This window comes from Giraffa tippelskirchi, chromosome 2 (assembly GCF_054371585.1).
Source record: "Giraffa tippelskirchi isolate mGirTip1 chromosome 2, T2T-mGirTip1v1.2.pri, whole genome shotgun sequence".
Taxonomy (NCBI): Eukaryota; Metazoa; Chordata; class Mammalia; order Artiodactyla; family Giraffidae; genus Giraffa; species Giraffa tippelskirchi.
The window spans coordinates 66,310,019-66,329,560 of NC_137276.1; the positions used below are offsets into that span (position 1 = coordinate 66,310,019).

Genomic DNA, 19,542 nt, shown 5'->3' on the forward strand with positions numbered 1-19,542 from the left:
CTTTTGGAAAAGGTACAGAAATGCTTACTTCTAGCATAAACAGTCATGAAAACCAAGGCAATAAAGGGCACTATTCAAAAGAGCACCGGGCTGGGAGAGAGGAAGCTACCAATGTTCTGCGTCATAGCCTTGGGCAACTTAATTTCCTTATATCAAAGAGCTGTTATAAATGGCTGCTCTGTACTCACTGCTGCTGCGTGCCAGGCAACATACTAACACACTTCACACAAATGATCTCACTGAATCTTTTCTTTATTTTTTTTCCATCGACTCTTTTCTACAATGCTTTGTGTAAGTGCTAATATTTGCATTAAATAGATGAAGATGGTTTTGTCGTTTTGCTAAGTTGTGTCTGACTCTTGGCGACCCCGTGGACTGTGGCTTGCCAGGCTCCTCTGTCTGTGGGATTCTCCAGGCAGGAATACTGGAGTGGGTTGCCATTTTCTTCTCCAGAAGATGGTTTATCTGTCACCAAATTGGCTCGATCCTACCTCCAGTTTGCATCAGTACATTTCTTAACAGATCTGAGTCCAACCGCTTTCTTCTTCCCTCTGGACTCTCCTCCTACCTAGTTCCCCCAGTTTCAGGAAGCCCTCTATTCCCCCATCTTTTCACCCTCCAATATAACTCAGACCTCACTCTTCTGCTTAAAACCCAGCAGTGGGACTTCCCTGGTGGTCCAGTGGTTAGGATCCACACTTCCACTGCAGGGGCATGGGTTTGATCCCCCATTAGGGAACTAAGATCCCTCATGCTGTGGCCAAAAATAAACCCAAACCAAAACAACCCCTCCCACCCCCCAAAAAAACCAAACAACAAACCCAACAAACCCAAGCAAACTGAGCAGTGGCTCCCCATTGCCCTGGACAGTCTTCACCAGGGCCTGGAGGCTTGCGCCATCCTGCCACGCTGGGCTGCTCTGTCCCCAACCTCCCCTGCAATGCCCCCATTGTCAGTTCTTTATCCTGCCTCGGTCTTTGCACACCCAGAGTACACTTGCCTCCTCTCTGCCCAGGGCTAACTTATCCTTAGAGAGAGGCCTTGGCACTCTTCTTTTGCCTCCAATCTTTCTTACTGCAATTAGTGATACACACACACACACACACACACACACACACACACACACACATATTGCAGTTTAGTATCTTTCCCCAGACTATCAACCTCGAGGAAAGCAGAAACTATACCTGTCTTGTTCTACATTTTACAACCCCTCGCCCCCACCCCGCGCGCCTAGCACAATAGCAGGCATGGATTAGGTGCTCAACTTGTTACCTAAGCGAGAGCAGAAGGCTGGTGATCCGCGCCTCCGAGGTCCCACAGCCCGCGTCGGAGCCCGCGCTCTAAGGAACGGTGACTGGTAGGGGGTCCGGCAGGGGAGCCCTGCCGGCGCAGCGCGGGCGGCCTCGGCCGCAGGGGTCAAGGGCACACGGTTGGGGCGGTTGACTCCCGGGCGGCTGCAGTTCCCTGGGGGGCCGCCGGGGGCACAGCCCAGGCTGGAGGGCGGACGCGCCGAGTCACGCCGGCCCGGGCGGGGCCTCGGGCCGGGCGGCGACAACGGGAGCTGCTGGCGGGAGCGGGAGCGGCAAGAGGCCGCCGGCAGGTGAGGGGCGCGCCGGGCGGGCTCTCCGGGACCCCCGCGCCTGCTGGGCCCCAAGTTGCCCGGAACAGCGTCGGGGGCCGAGGCGCCTGATGTGGCTTTGGGAGGAGAGGGCGATCTGTATGGGAAGCGGGGTTCAGGCCTGCACCGCCCCCCAGGTCCCCCAAAAGTCAAGGGGGAGGTTTGCTCCAGCGAGGATGGAGCAAACTTGCCTGCCACCCCGTCCACCCCCAACCCAGGAGATCCGTGCTAAGTCTTCCCAAGTAAGACAGACACCCTCCCCCCTCCCCTCTCCCCACTCCCCCATCCCGGGAGGGCTCCGAGGGTCGCGGCTAGATGGTGGAAGCCACCGTGGGCGGACTGAAGCCGGTGTCACAAGGCAGGAGCAAAGCCTCAGGGTCAGGAGGAAAATGCAGGGATTACCCAGTGCCCACAGGCTCCAGGGTGCACTGGGAGGTCCGGTTCTCCACGGAGCTCCAGCGTTCCCGGAAACTAAGGCCAGAGGTGACTCAAGTAACTCTGATGGGCCGGCGGGGTCCGGGAACTCCTGATCCAGCGGGAGCTGCTTTTGGTGCCTGATGTCTGGCATTTTTCTTTCAAAGCACCCATTAAATACACCTTGTCTTTCTCCTCTGGTTACACTCTCTCTGGCCCTTGATTGTACCATGAGATTGGGAGGGGCAAGGCGCTTGGGAGCTGATGGTCTCACAGCAGGGCAGGCACAGGGCAGAGGTTCAGACATGGTTTGGGAAGGGGCTTACATGTGTCCCAGCTCTGCACCTTGTGTTCAAAATATGCAAATGTGTTAAAACATCAAGGAGGCCTCCTTGGGTGTGAAAGTGCCCCAAGCTCTCAGAGGCCTCCAAGGAGCGCGGTGAGTAACCTGGCACCTGGAGGGTCCATTTCAGAGGGGGAGATGAGGCCCAGCTGGATGGGCCTTTGCTCAGGACTATCCAGCAGGTAAGTGAGGAGCCACGCAGAGCAGGTGTGCTCCAGGGCCAGCCTGATCTCTATGTCTGGTGGTGAAATGAGGAAGCCAGGGTCCAGGCCCAGACTGTGGGGATGTTAAGGGAACCACAAAGTGACTGGCTCCCAGGAGACTGTACAAGTTGTGTGGCCTGGGTTTTGGCACCAGAGGCTATATGACACATGAAGGAACCTGTCTGTCCAAAAATGCCCTCTCCTGGGACATGAAACGACAACCCCCTCTCCAGACTTTGAGTCCCTTTCGGAAACTGGTCTTTTGGGGTTTTGTTTTGCATATCTTCCCTGAGGAGCTGGCCGTGGAGTGCCCACTCTCAGCCTGGGCCCTGGTGTCCAGCAAGGGAGGCCACTCACACCTTTGCCTTCCCCCGTGGGGAGGGGTATGTTCATGGTGTTTTGAGTCACTCTCTAGGCCCTCTCAGGTCTTCCTCGGTAGCTCAGTGGTAAAGAATCCACCTGCAATGCAGGAGACGCAGGTTTGATCCCTGGGTCAGGAAGATCCCCTGGAGAAGGAAAGGCAACTCACTCCAGTATTATTGCCTGGAGAACTCCCTGGACAGAGGAACCTGTCAGGCTACAGTCCATGGAGTCGCAAAGAGTCAGGCATGACTGAAGCGACTTAGCACACATGAACAATGCATGCACGCATACACACACGCACGCACGCATGCTAGGCCCTCTCATCCAGGGCAGCCACTCTGGAAATGGCTGTGGAATCTACCTTGGGCATAACCAGTGAGCTCTTGAAAGCAGTAGGTTTTATTTGTAATCTCTATGAAACAATTCTGGGGTGATATCCACCCTTTGATCAGGGCCCACATGGTTCCCTCTGTGTGTCTTCTGAGGCGTGACCTCTTCACAGCTTTGGCCTAAATGTAACTTCCTTGTTTTTCAGTAGATTCCTAAAAGCCCTTTGTTTTATCAGAGAAGAGTCCCATTGGGATCAGGCTGGGTGTCCTTGGCAGAGAAAACAGGATTTACTGAGAAAATCTGAGTATAAACCAGATTGTGTGTGTGTTGGGGAAAGGCAAAGATAACATTACTTAGGGGTTGCTGGACAGTTAGGATTTGTTCTCTTGGACCTTCTTTTATGCTAACATTTCTGCATCTGGGAAGATTCAGTTAGGATCCTCTGTGCTCATTCTTTTGGGTTGATCAGTAAAATCAGATGGTGGGTTTGCAATTCCTCAAAAAGTGAAGTCAAGAGTTACCATGGGACCCAGCAATTCCACTTACAGGTGTATACTCAAGAGAATTTTTTTGTTCACACAAAGAGTTGTACATTCATAGCAGCATTATTCACTTTAGCCAAAAGGGGGAAACAACTGAAATCTCCGTCAGTGGACCAAAGGATAAACACAGTGTGGTATCTCCATACAATAGAATATTCAGTTCAGTTCAGTCACTCAATCGTGTCCGACTCTGCGACCCCATGAATCGCAGCACACCAGGCCTCCCTGTGCATCACCAACTCCCACAGTTTACCCAAACTCATGTCCATCGAGTCGGTGACGCCATCCAGCCATCTCATCCTCTGTCGTCCCCTTCTCCTTCTGCCCCCAATCCTTCCCAGCATCAGGGTCCTTTCCAATGAGTCAACTCTTCTCATGAGGTGGCCAAAGTATTGGAGTTTCAGCTTCAACATCTGTCCCTCTGATGAACACCCAGGACTGATCTCCTTTAGGATGGACTGGTTGGATCTCCTTGCAGTCCAAGGGACTCTCAAGAGTCTTCTCCAGCACTACAGTTCAAAAGCATCAATTCTTCTGTGCTCAGCTTTCTTTATAGTCCATGCTGCTGCTGCTGGAAGTCACTTCAGTTGTGTCCGACTCTGTGCGACCCCATAGATGGCAGCCCACCAGGCTCCCCTGTCCCTGGGATTCTCTAGGCAAGAACACTGGAGTGGGTTGCCATTTCCTTCTCCAGTGCATGAAAGGGAAAAGTGAAAGTGAAGTCGCTCAGTCACGTCCAACTCTTAGCGACCCCATGGGCTGCAGCCCACCAGGCTCCTCCGTCCATGGGATTTTCCAGGCAAGAGTACTGGATTGGGGTGCCATTGCCTTCTCCTTATAGTCCATACTCAGCCATAAAAAAAAAAAAAATGAAATACTGATACAAGTTACAGCTTGGATGAATTTTGAAAATATCATGCTAAGCACAAGAAACCAGAAGCAAAAGGTATGAAATAGGCACATCTATAGTGACACAAAGATTAATGATTACAGGGGTTGGAGGGAGGAAGGAATGAGAAACAAATGCTAATGGATATGGGGTTTTTTTTTTTAGGGGGAGTAGTGATGAACATATTTTGGTATCATATTGTGGTGACGATTGTACAACTTTACGAATGTACTAGAATCTACTGGGTTGTACACTCTAAGATAGTGAATTTCATAATATATGAAAAACATCTCACTGCACCGCATGGCTTACAGAATCTTGGTTCCCTGACCAGGGATTGACTCTGGGCCCTCGACAGTGAAAGTGCAGAGTCATACCACTGGACTGCCAGAGAAATCCCCCAAATATCTCAATTTAGAAAATTAGACAGTAGGAGGCCTGCTCTGTCTTTAAAACTTTATTATTTCTGTAAAGCGGCATACTCAGTTAAAAATATTCAAACAGTACAAAAAAAGAGGAAAAAAGCTCAAAGAAGAAAGTAAAAACATCATCTAGCAAGCACTATTAGCATTTAGGTTTAGAATGCAGAGGTGGTCGGACTGCCAAGGATTGAACTTGGGCAAGTTCCTGAAGTTCTTGCCAAGATAAAGAGGAACACCTGCCACTGAATGCAAAGATGTTGTTGAAAGCTCAGTGGATGCCCGCTGTTGTCATCATTGTGTGCATGTGTGTAGGTGTAGTTAAGCGCCTCTGCTTGGTGGCCCACAAATGAGATCAGGCTCTATGTGCTGTTCTGTTGTCTGACTTTTTCATGGAAAAGCTTTTTTTTTTTTTAAGACTTTATGATGTTTTTAGAGTAGTCGTAAGTTCACAGCAAAACTGAGTGGAAGGCACAGAAATTTCCTATATGCCCTCTGTCCGACACATGTATAGCCTCTTCTATTATTGACATCACTCACCGGAGTGCTCCATTTGTCACATTTGATGAACCTACATTGACATAATCACCCACAGACCATAGTTGATGTTATGGTTCTCTCTTGGTCTTGTATAAACTGTGGGTGTGGATGAATCATGAACAAACTTTTCATGTAAAAAATCTTCCACTGTAAAACTGCCTCCAGAATATTCCATTGTATGGCTGTATAATAGCGTAGCCTATAATCTCCCATTGGTGGAGGTTTCCATTGATTGATGGATTTGCCCATTGGTTGAGGCTGTTTGCTCAGCACTGCTACTACATTAGAACCTATAATTCAACATCACCAACTGCACACTTGCTTTCTGAGCACCTATCGGGTGTGTGCCTGGGAGTGCAGATCCGTGGCTTAAGCCAAGGGTTTAGATGTCTTGTGAAGTAGGTCACGGCTGATCAGAGGGGAGTCCAGTTGTCTTTGGGCTCAGGTGAGAACTGGCATTGGACGAGCCAAGGGAGAGGTGGGTGTCCAAGAGTCTTGGGCAGAGCGCCGCCAGGCCCCCAGTCCGCAAGTAGGTGTGTCAAGGTCAGTGGAGGAGAGAGAAGGGCGGATTCCAGGAGAGGGGCTTCAGGCAGCTTGTGGCTAAGAAACGCCTCTCCTCCCCAACCCGGCTACTGCAGCCCTTCCTGGGCCTGGCTATGTGCTCAGGCCCCACACTCTGCACCTGGACAACTAGAGAATCAGTTCACATTTATCAAAGGCTGTGCCTAGTTGGGTGAGGCCAGGGTTTGCCCTCCAGGGAACCACTTAATGATCCCTGGGGCGCTGAGGGAGCAGGAGTTCAACTCCTTTGACTAACCCATTGCCCGTCCAGCCTATGCTGGGCTCACAGGGCTTTCTTCCCTGTGAGGGCCTCAGGGCAGCCTGTAGGCCCAGACGCTGGCCTGACCTCTGTGTGTGCTGGCCCCTGTCACCTGCTCTCCTGGCTGCCCAAACCTGTTCCTTGAACCCTTCACACACCCTCCCTTCTTGCCACTAGACTTCTTAGCCTAAGCTATTTCCTCTGTGATGAAGGCCCTTGGCTCCAGCTGTTTTTCAAGGCTCATCTCAAGCTTCCCTGGGTGGCCCATGGTGGACCCCTCTCCCCAGCAAGCTGGTAGCCTTAGTCCTATGACCCCCTAGCTTTGGAAGCAGAGCTCTCTGGGTGGTTCTCTGACCTCCTCACTGGCTGCTGGCCCCAAGGGCAGGTTGGCACAGAGAGGGGCCATGTTGAAGGGGGCGGATGAAACGTACCCCTTCCATAGCCTGCCTGACTACCTGCCACATTCTCAGGCCCCATTCAGCTCCTGGTGTCTGCTTCTGACCCTGGCTGGTCCCTGGGGTCCTCTTGGGTCCTGGCCCGGATGGCAGATTCAGCCTGATGAACACACCTCGGGCTATATCTGGACAACCTTTCTGAGGGCCTGGGACAGTGAAGGTGACAATACCTGCTGGGGTCTTGTTTTGGTCCCCCTGTCAGTTTCTCATTTGTAAAACTGATTCCTGTTGACATATGGCAGAGGCCAATACAATATTGTAAAGCAATTCAGTTCAGTTCAGTTGCTCAGTTGTGTCTGACTCTTTGCGACCCCATGAACCTCAACATGCCAGGCCTCCCTGTCCATCACCAACTCCCGCAGTTTACCCAAACTCATGTCCAGTGAGTTGGTGATGCCATCCAACCATCTCATCCTCTGTCGTCCTCTTCTCCTCCTGCCTTCAATCTTTCCCAGCATCAGGGTCTTTTCAAATGAGTCAGTTCTTTGCATCAGGTGGCCAAAGTATTGGAGTTTCAGCTTCAACATCAGTCCTTCCAATGAACACCCAGGACTGATCTCCTTTAGGATGGACTGGTTGGATCTCCATGCAGTCCGAGGGACTCTCAAGAGTCTTCTCCAACACCACAGTTCAAAAGCATCAATTCTTCAGCACTCAGCTTTCTTTATAGTCCAACTCTCACATCCATATAGAAAAGGCAATGGCACCCCACTCCAGTACTCTTGCCTGGAAAATCCCATGGACAGAGGAACCTGGTAGGCTGCAGTCCATGGGGTCGCTAAGAGTCAGACACGGCTGAGCAACTTCACTTTCACTTTTCACTTTCATGCATTGAAGAAGGAAATGGCAACCCACTCCAGTGTTCTTGCCTGGAGAATCCCAGGTACTGGAGAGCCTGGTGGGCTGCCGTCTATGGGGTCGCACAGAGTTGGACACGACTGAAGTGACTTAGCAGCAGCAGCAGCAGCAGTACATCCATACACGACTACTGGAAAAACCATAGCCTTGACTAGACGGACCTTTGTTGACAAAGTAATGTCTCTGCTTTTTAATATGCTGTCTAGGTTGGTCATAATTTTCCTTCCAAGGAGTAAGAGTCTTTTAATTTCATGGCTGCAATCACCATCTGCTGTGATTTTGGAGCCCCCAAAAATAAAGTCAGCCACTGTTTCCACTGTTTCCCCATCTATTTGCCATGAAGTGATGGGACCGGATGCCATGATCTTAGTTTTCTGAATGTTGAGCTTTAAGCCAACTTTTTCACTCTCCTCTTTCACTTTCATCAAGAGGCTCTTTAGTTCTTCTTCACTTTCTGCCATAAGGGTGGTGTCATCTGCATATCTGAGGTTATTGATATTTCTCCTCCAATAAAAAAGTCATAATTAAAAAAAATTGTAGAATGCATAAGTTTCAACACATTGGGGACCATTTAGTCAATGAGAGGCAAAGTTAAATTCCCTCCAATCTCCTATGCCAGATCTGCCCTCCATCACCCAGGTTTTTACTTCCCCAGAGGAGAAATTAGTGTGTATTTGAATACCAATGGCAACAGTGCCTGGAGGTCCAACCATGAGCTGCCTCCATAAGTGTGGGAAGATCTAGGGTCCACCGTGTCTTGGAAACCTACTGTTCAAGGACATTGCAGGCTGGCCCCTCCCATTACAGAGGGTAAATGAAGGCCCAGAGAGGGGAGGTGTTGTGCCCCAGACCACATATGATGCAGGACAGAGTGGTGGCCTTCCAGTTGCCTGCAGTGTTGCCCGAGAGGGTACCAGGTGGGCTGGAACGTGCTTCTGCTTCGCTTTTTGGCAGCTTGCTGTCTGTCTGCTTCCTCTCCGCTCCTTGCCGTGTTCACACATATGTGTGTGAGCCTGGGCCACACTTGGCCTGCAGACCTGGCCCTCTTTCCTTGCAGATGCTCTCTTTGATTGCAGGTCCCCTTTCCTGGACATCAAGCAGGACCTTGCATCGCCTGCCCCTCTCCCTGGAGCTCTCATGATCAGTGCTTCTCCAGCCTCTTTCTCACCTGCAGACTTCCTTCTTGGTCCTTAACCAGCCCTGTTTCGTCTCTCAGCACAGATTTCTTCCTGCTCCCTCTCTCCTGGGGGATGTCACCAAGCAGTCTCTTTGTACCTCCTCTGTTCCAGCCCCCTCCTCCTGACCCCACTGTCATGGCCTCACACCGCAGCCTATTTTATAGGCTGGTTTTCTTACTGGCTAACTGATCTCTTTAGACCTGGGGCTGAAGCTGGTGACCTGTGAGCTGGGTGGAATCTGGTCACTGTCTGCTTAGTGCGGTCCTTAAAGAATTTTGTTAGTTCCTTTAATGTGGCCTCTACTTACCAGTTCCCCAGAGGTATACCCACTGTTTCTTGTTACTGTGCACCTACCCAGCTTCCTACATTGTCCACTGGCCCTTTGATTTTGAAATCCTTCCTTTACAAGGGCTAAGCCTTATCTTTCTGCCTGTCTCTGACTATGGCATCCACAGCATAGAACACATCAAAGAGCAAGAGGTTCATTAATTTATATTATTGAGTGAATGAATATATTAATTAATGAAAATAAGTGCAAAATAGTTGTTTAATGTGTACAAAAAAAATAATCATGGTTGTAGGTGCACAGAATATCTCTGGAAAGATTCATATAAACTCGGTAATAGTAGATGCCTTGGAGAAGGGAACTGGGGGGCTGGGAGGATGAGATGGAATTAGGATTCCTCTTGTTCCTTTGGAATTTAATTCAAATTTTACAAAAATTGGAGTTTCATTGAAAGGTGATTGCTTGCTTTCAGAAGATCAAGTCTTGGCATTTGAGGCCTTTTTTGCTGTGAGCCCACCTCTGCCTTCTCAACTTTGAACCCCCCTGAATCTGATGTGGTCTTTCCTCCTATCCCAGTAGTGCCTGGTCCGAGATGGGGTCCCAGGTCTCGATGGACGCGGGAGCCGTGCACATCGTCATTGTGGGCGGGGGCTTTGGTGGCATCGCTGCCGCCAGCCAGCTGCAGGCACTGAACATCCCCTTTGTGCTGGTGGACATGAAGGACTCCTTCCACCACAATGTGGCAGCCCTCCGGGCCTCCGTGGAGAGTGGTAAGGGGCCCCTCTCTGGGGCTTTCTTTGTGACAGTGGCCTATTCACCACTGTGGGTCAGAGGGTGGTTTTCTCCCTTTACGGCAAGATGCCTAAATTCCACCATTGACAAATTCTGGGGAATCCTAAGTCCCTGCCCTTAAGCAGCTACCACATGAAGGCCCCAGAAGTCAGAGTGTGAGCTTCCTTGAGGATCTGGGGCTCAGACTGGGTGCTTTAGGGGGTAGTGGCTACCCAGAGGTCGTTTAACCAAGGGTGTTGCTGTTGGCATGCAGCTCGGGACAGGTTCTGAGTTATTCTGGCCTCCTGTGGGCAGCCCAGCTTTATACCGTGACCTCCTTTCTATCCATTCCCCAGGGTTTGCCAAAAAGACCTTCATTTCCTACTCGGTGACCTTCAAGGAAAACTTCAGGCAGGGCCTGGTGGTCGAGATAGACCTGAAGAATCAGACTGTGCTGCTGGAAGATGGCCAGGTGAGTCCAGTGGGGGCTGGCCATTCTCAACTGACTTCATGAGGCCCCTGGGATGTGGTTGCTGGTGGGAGGATACCTGGGCTGGTCTCCTCAGGAACGAGGCATCCCCATCCCTGCCCTGTGCCTGGATGATAGCAGATGCCTCCTGAGCTGAGGCCAGACCCCAGCGGCCACAGGAGAGTGGTGCAGACATTTTTGGAGCTCTCTCTGTATGCCAGGCACTGTCTCAAGCCTCATGTGTTCTCCTTTAATGCCCACTCTGACCTTGGGAGGGAGGTGGAGTAGTCTCAGTGCACCCCGAGCTTAAGAGGCTTGCCCAAGACCCGACAGCTGGAAAGACTCCACCAGCATGTGGACCCAGGCAGTTTTTTTTGCCCAGCCCAGAGGCCCCCTCACTGTCTGGAATCAAAGGGTAGGCACCATGATCCCACATCACCTGGTGGGGGAGGGGTGCAGAGGTTTTCCTCCTGGAGTTTGTGCTCCTCAGCATGGCGTAAGTTCAGTGCCTGGTGGATCCCCAAAGGACCAGAAATCTGTCAGTGAGCCGCCACCTGCCCACCCACTGGAGGGTCCCCTCCAGTCTGGCCCTCTGCTCTAGTCAAAGCTAAGTGGGTGTTGGACAAAGGGGCTCCAACTCCTGTCTTTAGTGAGTGTGTGGTGTCTTGTGAATCAGTCCTCCTTGAATCAGTTTTAAGACTGTAGAACCTCTGCTTGGCATGATGATAGAGAACCTCCTTATCCTGTGGTTTTGGGTCCCTGAGGGCATCTCAGTCCTCCAAGGGGGAGTGGGGGGCTGAGTGGGATACAGATCCTCCAGTCTCCTTCCCATCAGAGCAGCTCTGCCTGTCAATTTTATATCTGTAACATCTTATGGAAAAACCCGAATGAATGAACTTTTTGGCTAGCCCAATATTTAGGTTCCAAACAGGATTTCCTTCCCTCTTTTTTTTTCTTCTTTTGGCCATGATGGGGGAAGTTTCTTCTAAAATAATGGTAGTAATAGGGAGATTCTAGACTAACTCCACATTGGAAGCTAGAATCCTACTTATTCCCCAGAAATAGTTTTTTGCCTGGTGGAGCCTGGGGTTGGATGCAGAAACCCAGGCTCTACCCTCAACTTTTTTTCCTTGCTCCTCCCAGGCCCTACCCTTTTCACATCTCATCCTGGCCACGGGCAGCACCGGGCTCTTCCCGGGCAAGTTTAACCAGGTTTCCAGCCAGCAGATGGCCATCCAGGCCTATGAGGACATGGTGATGCAGGTGAGCTGCCCACTTCCAGGGGCGGGGATTGAGGACAGAGCTGGGGGACCCTGGAGAGTGAAACAGCTGTGGGATGCCTGGGGCTGCAGCAGGGAGCCCCCAGGAGGTGTCTGGGGCTGCAGAGGCACTGTCAAGATGCAGAGTTACCAGAAAGAGGTTCCTGGGAGAAGACCTTTGGACCTGTCATGAAGCCTGGACATGGGCATCTAGACTTGCTCATGTAGCTATTGGCTCCTGTTTGTACATGGCATGTGTTTTACAGAGCGGGCTTGGATCCATGCTCTTGGTTCTCACGGGGATCCTGAGAGGTGGGTGGAATGGGTCTGTCCCCCCTGAATGAATAGATGAGGCATGGAGACCTGGAGAAGGTCATGCAGCTGTGTGACTGAGGTCAGGCCTTTCCCTCTCTGCAAAGCCACTGAGAGGCCTGGGGAACCTCTCACATAGTCATGAGCAGACGTTAGACTTGAAGTTAAGAATCTAGCCTATGAAATCAGGCAGATCCGCTCATCTGCAAGGTGGGCAGGTAGTGAGAGCTTAGTAAGAAATGCAGGGAGACACCCAGCAAGAGCCTGACCCCCAGGAAGCATATTTGGACCCTGAATTTGGAAAGGGTTCTCTGTGCTTCCTTGGTCAAGGTACCCTCTTCCTAGTCTGGACCCAGAGGTGGGGTGGACTTGAGGGTATGCTTACATTTCCTGCTTCTCCAGGTCCAGCGTTCACAGTCCATTGTGGTGGTGGGAGGAGGCTCTGCAGGAGTGGAGATGGCAGCAGAGATTAAAACGGAGTACCCCGAGAAAGAGGTGGGCCAGTGACCTTGGCTTTGAACTCGCAAAAGTGGGCTTCTTTTTTGTCTAATGAACATCAGAATTTGCTCAGGGCCTGGGAAGAGAGTCTCATTAACATAAAGTGGGAGCATGTGTTTCCCATCTCCTGCTCTCTGTACTGGGGCCTCACTAAAGTCCCATTCTGCTGGGAATTCTTCCTGTAGAGCTAGGGTGTGCCCTCGTTCAGTGAGAGATTGTGCCCTCTAGGCCAACCCAGAGGATCAAGCCCAGCGGGGAAACATTACAAAGGGTTAAGTCCCGTGTCCCCTGCAGCAATTTCTCCTTTGTGATAGAAATTTTGATTACCTCTTTTTGCTGACAGCCAGCTTGGTCAAAGATACCCTCATTGGTGTCTTGTCTGGATAAGAGACGAGTTTCCCTGGTGGCTCAGACAGTGAAGAATCTGCCTGCAATGCAGCAGACCTGGGTTTGATCCTTGGGTCAGGAAGATCCCCTGGAGAGAAAACGGCAACCCACCTCCAGTATTCTTGCCTGGAGAATCCCATGGACAGAGGAGACTGGCAGGCTACAGTCCATAGGGTTGCAAAAGAATGAGACATGACTGAGCGACTAACACTTTCACTTTTTCTGGATAAGAGACAGTAATCTTCTCCCTGGACAGATAGATCCTGTAGTGCACCCCTCACAGCCCCTGCTGGGGAAGGACTGACTGGCCAGTACTGTTTTCTGCTTGCGAGAGGGTGGCCCTGCTCCTGTTTATGGAGGGGTAGAGGCATCTTGTTGGCATCTTGGAAAGAAAGGGAGCAGGCCGTAAAGGCTCAGCGTAGGGCTGAGTGATGATCAGCTATTATGGATCTGTGAGGCGAGAGCTTGCCTGTAGCTGATGCCAGATCAGCTTCTGGGAGCCACCTGTGGCTGGTTCTTTTTCCCTAGGGAAAGGCAGGTTGGTTTTGAAAAGTAAGATCAATACAGGCTAACTTAATTATATGCTATTCTCTGATGATTTATTGGAAATTATTATGAGTGACTGATGTAGAAGTTGATTAATTTTGATTTATGGGGTAGAGATTGGTCTGAAGTAGTAAATAACTCAGTATACTTCTTGTATGTTTATAATTAGTAGACAGGTAAGAGTAATAGTAGTTACCCTTTATTAAGGAGTCAGTATGTGCTGAGTTGGGGCTTCCCAGGTGGCTCAGCAGTAAAGAACCCACCTGCCAATGTAGGAGATGTGAGTTCAATCCTTGTGTCAGGAAGATCCTTTTGAGGCGGAAATGACAACCCATTCCAGTATTCTTGTCTGGGAAATCCCATGGACAGAGGAGCCTGGTGGGCTACAGTCCATGGGGACCCAAAGAGACATGACTGAGTACACACGTACATGTGCTGAGTGATGTGCTTTGTACTTTGTCATGTCATCATTACAAGATTCCTCTGAGTGGGACTGTCCACCTTACGAAGCCTTTGGGAGGTGTCTGAGTGGATATCTGAGATGGGATTTCCACCCAGGCAGTCTGATTTCAAAGTCCAAGCTCTGAACATCTCTACAGGCTGCCTTCCACTTCACTGCACTGACCCAGGCAGCAAATAGACATGCCTGGAAGCACCAGTTTTAGAATCAGCTTTAGTGTAAATGTCAGCCTGATTTAGAGTGTCGATGGCTTACATAGAAACTGTGTAAGTACCCAAGGATGCTTGAAAATCATTTTCCACATGGCGCTCGGTGAGGTATGTGTCAAGAAGCATTGGCACATCTGAAAGAATTCTAGTCTGGGAGATATGGGTTCCAGCCCAGCTCACCATTAACTGGTCTGAAAGTGAAAGTGTTAGTTGTTCAGTTGTGTCCAACTCTGTGCGACTCCATGGAATGTAGCCTGCCAGGCTTTTCTGTCCATGGGATTCTCCAGGCAAGAATACTGGACTGGGTAGCCATTCCCTTCTCCAGGGGACCTTCCTGACCCAGAGATTGAACTGGGGTCTCCTGCATAGCAGGCAGATTCTTTACTGCCTTATAACTGGTCTGCCAGTGGGCCACTTACTTCCCTGGGGCCTCAGATTCCTCACCTGTAAACTGGAAGTTGGGAGGAGGTGGGGGAGAAGGGCTGCTATGTTTTCAGGCCTCTTTGTGTGAGTGGGAGACTCAGTGTTTTTTCTCTGCCCTGTGGTTCTTTGCCCCCAGGTCACTCTCATTCACTCCCAGATGGCCCTCGCTGACACAGAGCTCCTGCCCTGTGTCCGGCAGGAGGTGAAAGAGATTCTGCTCCGGAAAGGCGTGCAGCTGCTGCTGAGTACGTGCAAGGCCCCTCCTGCCCAGCCCCTCTCCCCAGCAGAGGCTTGGTCTCTGCCCACAGTCCGAGCGAGGGTGTCCGCGCTCAGCCCCAGGCTCTCTGTTCAGTGCCCATTTAGCCCCATTGTCCTGCTGGAGGTGTGTCTGGGCAGGGCCGAGGCCCCGGTCCTGACAGATTTCTGTGTCGCGGGGGCAGCACTGTCCTGGCTGTTGCTTTGGATGGAGTACAGGTGGGACCCATTTGTTGAATGGTTTAAAAATCACGTAAAAGATTTGACCTGAATTATGATATCTCTTTGGTGGAGAGAAGAGGTGTTTTTGGTTTGTATTTTGAGGGTGGTGGGACTTCCCTGTGACTCAGATGGTAAAGAATCTAGACCCAGGTTCAATCCCTGGGTCGGGAAGATCCCCTGGAGAAGGGAACGGCAACCCACTCCAGTATTCTTGCCTGGAGAATTCTATGGACAGAGGAAGTCTGGCAGGCTACAGTTCATGGAGTCGCAAAGAGTCAGACACGACTGAGTGACTAACACTTTCACTTTTTGAGGATGATGAAGAGCGTGGCTTTTGTCCAGAGCAAGAGGGAAGAGACCTACCCAGCATGTTAGGGTGGGGCTCTTGTTCTGAGGATGTGACCCCCCAGTTCACTGCCCAACCCTCTCACCTTTTGCTGGGAGGGTGAGGTGTCTACTCCATGAGAGCCCTTCCGGCTCCTGGGCTTCATGGAAGTGGCTGTACAGCCCTCCTCCAAGCAGCAAGGACAGTGGGCCCCTCGACTTCCCGTGTCCCTGACGGGGGTGAGCCTGGAGGGCTCGTCCTGCCTGGCTGGGCTGGTGGAGCACACATTCAGGGAGGTGGTTTCCTCAAATAGCTTTTCGCAGAACCTCTTGGGAAACTCAACCTCACTTCCCCAAGTTGCTTCTTGGAACCTGCCTCCCCTTGGGTCCCTTGGGGCCAGAAGTCCCGCTGGTGCTTCTCAGGGCTGCAGAGCGCACTGGTCTCTGGCTGTTAGGCCAGCCCTGGCTTGGGCCTCGGCCTTGGAGACACACCTGCCCTCTGCCAGCCTCCTGGTCACGAGCCTCCCCTGACAGGTGAGCGGGTGAGCAACCTGGAGGCGCTGCCTGTCAACAAGCATTGCGAGTGCATCAACGTGCAGACGGACAAAGGCACGGAGGTGGCGGCCAACCTGGTGATTGTCTGCAACGGTATCAAGATCAACAGTGCAGCCTACCGCAGCGCGTTTGGTAAGTGGGAGGTTGAGCAGTGGGCCCCTCCGCAGGCTGCCTCTTCTCTCTCCAGCCCCCGGGGAAGGCCCTGCAGGACTCTGCCCCAGGAACCGGCGCTCTGCCCCCCACCCCTACCCTATCTCAACAGCTCATTTGGTGTCTTCTGAATGGTGACATCAAACTTCAAGTTCGGGTCCACTCCTGCTGTGTTTCCCTCAGCTGTTTTGATGGTGACTTAGCTCAAGGTGCCCAAAGTGACCAGACTCTTCCAAAATCGGATCCCGCCTCCTAGTGGTGAGAGATGGAAACAGGTTTCAGAGAGAAAGATTTGCTTTCTGTTACTTTTCTCTGCAGATGCAGAGGAAATTCCAGGGTCAGGCCTTTCTCTGTCCATAGATGCTGCCCTCCCCAAATCCTGACCCAGACATTTGACCACTTGAGCTTGGAACAATCTTGAGGAGTGGGGGCGATAATGAAACCTCTTGTTCTTAAAGCTCAGCATTGACCTATTGAACTAAAATGGGAGCTGGACCCATGGCTCCATCTGTGAGCTGGAGACTCAGTGGTTCCTTCTCAGGCCCCACTGTGGGCGTGTCCCCAGGTCCCCATCATATGCTCCCCAGTACCTTTCCTAGATAAGAAGCTCCTGTCTTGTGTCTAGCAGAAAAGAATGACCCAATCCCAGAAAGAAACTAGTCCTGGCTGTGTTTGGGGGTGGGATCGAGGGCTTAAAATGTACAGAGATCCCAGGACTTAACACCTAATGGTCCTAATGTTATATTTCCAGAGATAAATTGTTTAAAGTCCCTTATAAAGAAAAGTTTATCATTTATTAAAGCCCTGCATTTATTTCAAAAATCTGATCCTCATTCAGAAGGAAATCCAAGACTTGCCTAGGTTGTGACTTCATCATCATAAGTGAATTCTTGTTAATCGTGGTAACTTATAAACACTTGTGTGCTTTGTAAGATGTGACCCTTTCTGATATTTCTGACCAGTTTCCACCCTGGAATTGTAACCTCACCTTTGCAGGAAGCGTTCTGAGGTGGTGGGGTCAGGCAGAAATAAACCAGGAGGGAGACTTGCCTCTTGAGGATGTGCCTTTAGAGGGTGGCCGGACCAGCACCACAGCCAGTCCTCACTGCATTCAGGTGACCATTTCCCACGGCAGCTCAGGATCTTGGTTTCGGGTTGGTTCTTCCTGGCAGGCGATCGGCTGGCCGGCAACGGCGCTCTGAGAGTGAATGAGTACCTCCAGGTGGAAGGTTACAGCCACATCTACGCCATCGGAGACTGCGCCGATGTGAGGGAGCCCAAGATGGCCTATCACGCCAGCCTCCACGCCAACGTCGCTGTGGCCAACATTGTCAACTCCATGAAACAGAGGCCCCTAAAAACCTACAAGCCAGGTTAGGAAGCCCCACATGAAGCACAGCCTTTAAGAGAGTTTGTGTTAGACATGGAGAAGCCTTTGTGGACTTTAGGATGCCTGAATGCTAGAACACACTCTGAAAGTTGGGGATAGAAACCCGCCCACACCCCCATCCCCAACCCAGAGCTCTAGGAAGATATGTCGGGGACTTGGCCACCTTCCTGAAGCCATATGCATTTCCCCACCCCGACACTGAAGGCCCCGGGAAGGGTTTGTGCCCAGGGAGTTGCAGGCCCGTGAACAGTGAGCAGGATTCTAGATTGTGTGCCTGTTTCTGCTCCACAGGTTCGCTGACGTTCCTCCTGGCCATGGGGAGAAATGATGGTGTGGGCCAGATCAGCGGCTTCTACGTGGGGCGGCTCATGGTCCGGCTGGCCAAGAGCCGGGACCTGTTGGTCTCCACGAGCTGGAAAACCATGAAACAGTCTCCACCTTGATGGGGAAGCCAGGCGAGAGACAGGTACCACTGCCGCCTGGGGATCAGATTTCTTGACAGGTGGTACCCACTTGACAAATGCCTAAGGGCAAAAGCTCTTTTCCTGGAGTAAGATGTCAGTGAAGTACTGACCAGAAACACGACTTATAGAAAACCAAAAACTGGGAGAGGGAGAGGGATATTGGTGTTAAAAGACACCCCTAAGGAACTCTGAGTTTGGAAAGGTGTTCTCGCACTCATGCTGGCTGAAGCGTTCACTTGCTCCTGGAAAGGGCATAGCCTGCCTTCTCTACCCCAGCCTCCTCTTGGATGTGTGTGTGTCTGTGTGTCTGTGTGTGTCTGTGTGAGCGTGGTATGTGGCATTCAGAGCAGAGTAGGGGAGAGAGCTCCCTCTGCTGGTGGCAGGAAGCATCTCCCTGTCTGTAAGGGCAGGAAGGAGGGCCTGCACAAGGAGACCAGCTAAGGAAGGGGGGCTGGGATGGAGAGATGGCCTGCATCCCAGCCTCTCCCATCACATTGGGGCTGGGAAAGCCTGTACATCCTGCAACACTCAGGTTAATAGGAGCCTGATTTTTAAACTGTTAGTCCATACTATCTTTATTCTTCATGAAACATATATTTCTATTTTTAGATCCTGATTATATACAAGAAGCATTAGATGAAATTTCCCTCCTGGTTAGTCCATTCTACCAGAGAGCGAGTTTTTACAGATCTAAAGGGTTAAGACAGATGCCTGGTCTGCCAGCTGCTGGGGGTGTTTTAAGGAAAGGCACCCAAGGTAGCGTGACCATTTTCATGGGTTGCAATCTGGCTAACATTCAGGGAATAGATTGGGGCTCACCAGGGGAACCCCTGCATGCTTCCAGGCTAGCGTCATGGGCAAGTTTGTAAGTGGCAAATCTCTAGCTGATGCTGGGGCAGGGGTACCCTGTGGGAACCTTTGTGGTTTTGTTCCTCTGATTTCCTGACCAACCCCAATGTCACTTATCTGGAGGCTCAGCCTTGTGGCAATAATGCCTGCCACCAATGATGTTAAGGTATAAAAAATAAAAAGTTGACTCCTCTATTAGAGAGAGGACTTCTAATCAGGACAAGCCTATTTGGGACCACAAGCCTAAGGCAGAAGTGGCTGATAAGTTCATCTGAATAAATTCAGGCCCTGCCCTGGCCCACCCTGTCTCTCCCTGCCTACTTTTAATGGTAACCTCTCGGTACTTGGCCAGAATTCTTAGGATACCAGCCTCACTGGGGTCTTGTGGTCTATCCTGTCTGGGCTGTGGCCCAGGTCTGTTCCATGCTGTTGCCCATGCCTAAGAGAGACTGTGCCTCTCTCCCAAAGGATGGCCACCCCATGGAGGCTTCACCCAGGCCTCCATTCCTGCGGACCACAACCAACCAGGCTCCCTTCCTGCAAGCGGGACCTGCTGCCTGAGAAACACAAGCCATTGCGTGCTGTCTGCCCTGGGGCCTGGCATGGTGGGAGCCTCCGTCCTGTAGTGACAGGCCTTGTTCTATTTATAACATTCTAGAAGTGTCCATCCATGGGGACACAGTTCTCCAAACTGAGGACAATGTTGCAATAAAAGAATATATTGTAAGAAAGACACTG

General features: G+C 51.2%; 1 protein-coding gene across 4 annotated transcripts; it reads left to right on the forward strand.

Moving 5' to 3' along the window:
- The first annotated feature begins 1,414 nt into the window (after window positions 1–1,414).
- On the forward strand, window positions 1,415–19,535 carry AIFM2 (AIF family member 2, ferroptosis suppressor). 4 transcript variants are annotated; one of them, XM_081573895.1, is made up of 10 exons: window positions 1,415–1,603; window positions 9,838–10,031; window positions 10,389–10,504; window positions 11,645–11,764; window positions 12,475–12,567; window positions 14,732–14,840; window positions 15,931–16,083; window positions 17,274–17,474; window positions 17,783–17,957; window positions 18,565–19,535. In XM_081573895.1, the coding sequence occupies exons 2-9, from the start codon at window positions 9,854–9,856 to the stop codon at window positions 17,932–17,934; spliced, it is 1,122 nt and encodes a 373-aa protein (XP_081430021.1). In that variant the 5' UTR covers window positions 1,415–1,603; window positions 9,838–9,853; the 3' UTR covers window positions 17,935–17,957; window positions 18,565–19,535. The 4 variants fall into 4 exon arrangements, with proteins under 4 accessions (XP_081430021.1, XP_081430019.1, XP_081430022.1 ...); XM_081573893.1 differs by having other exon boundaries at window positions 19,273–19,535; XM_081573896.1 differs by having other exon boundaries at window positions 9,841–10,031.
- The last annotated feature ends 7 nt before the right edge of the window (window positions 19,536–19,542 follow it).

What these genes read in the sequence shown, in the direction of transcription:
- AIFM2 (XM_081573895.1), top strand. Translation starts at nt 9,854, where the DNA reads ATGGGGTCCCAGGTCTCGATGGACGCGGGAGCCGTGCACATCGTCATT. An exon ending in CCGGGCCTCCGTGGAGAGTG is followed by an intron (nt 10,032 to 10,388) that starts GTAAGGGGCCCC and finishes TCCATTCCCCAG; the next exon opens with GGTTTGCCAAAAAGACCTTC. An exon ending in ATGAGGACATGGTGATGCAG is followed by an intron (nt 11,765 to 12,474) that starts GTGAGCTGCCCA and finishes CTGCTTCTCCAG; the next exon opens with GTCCAGCGTTCACAGTCCAT.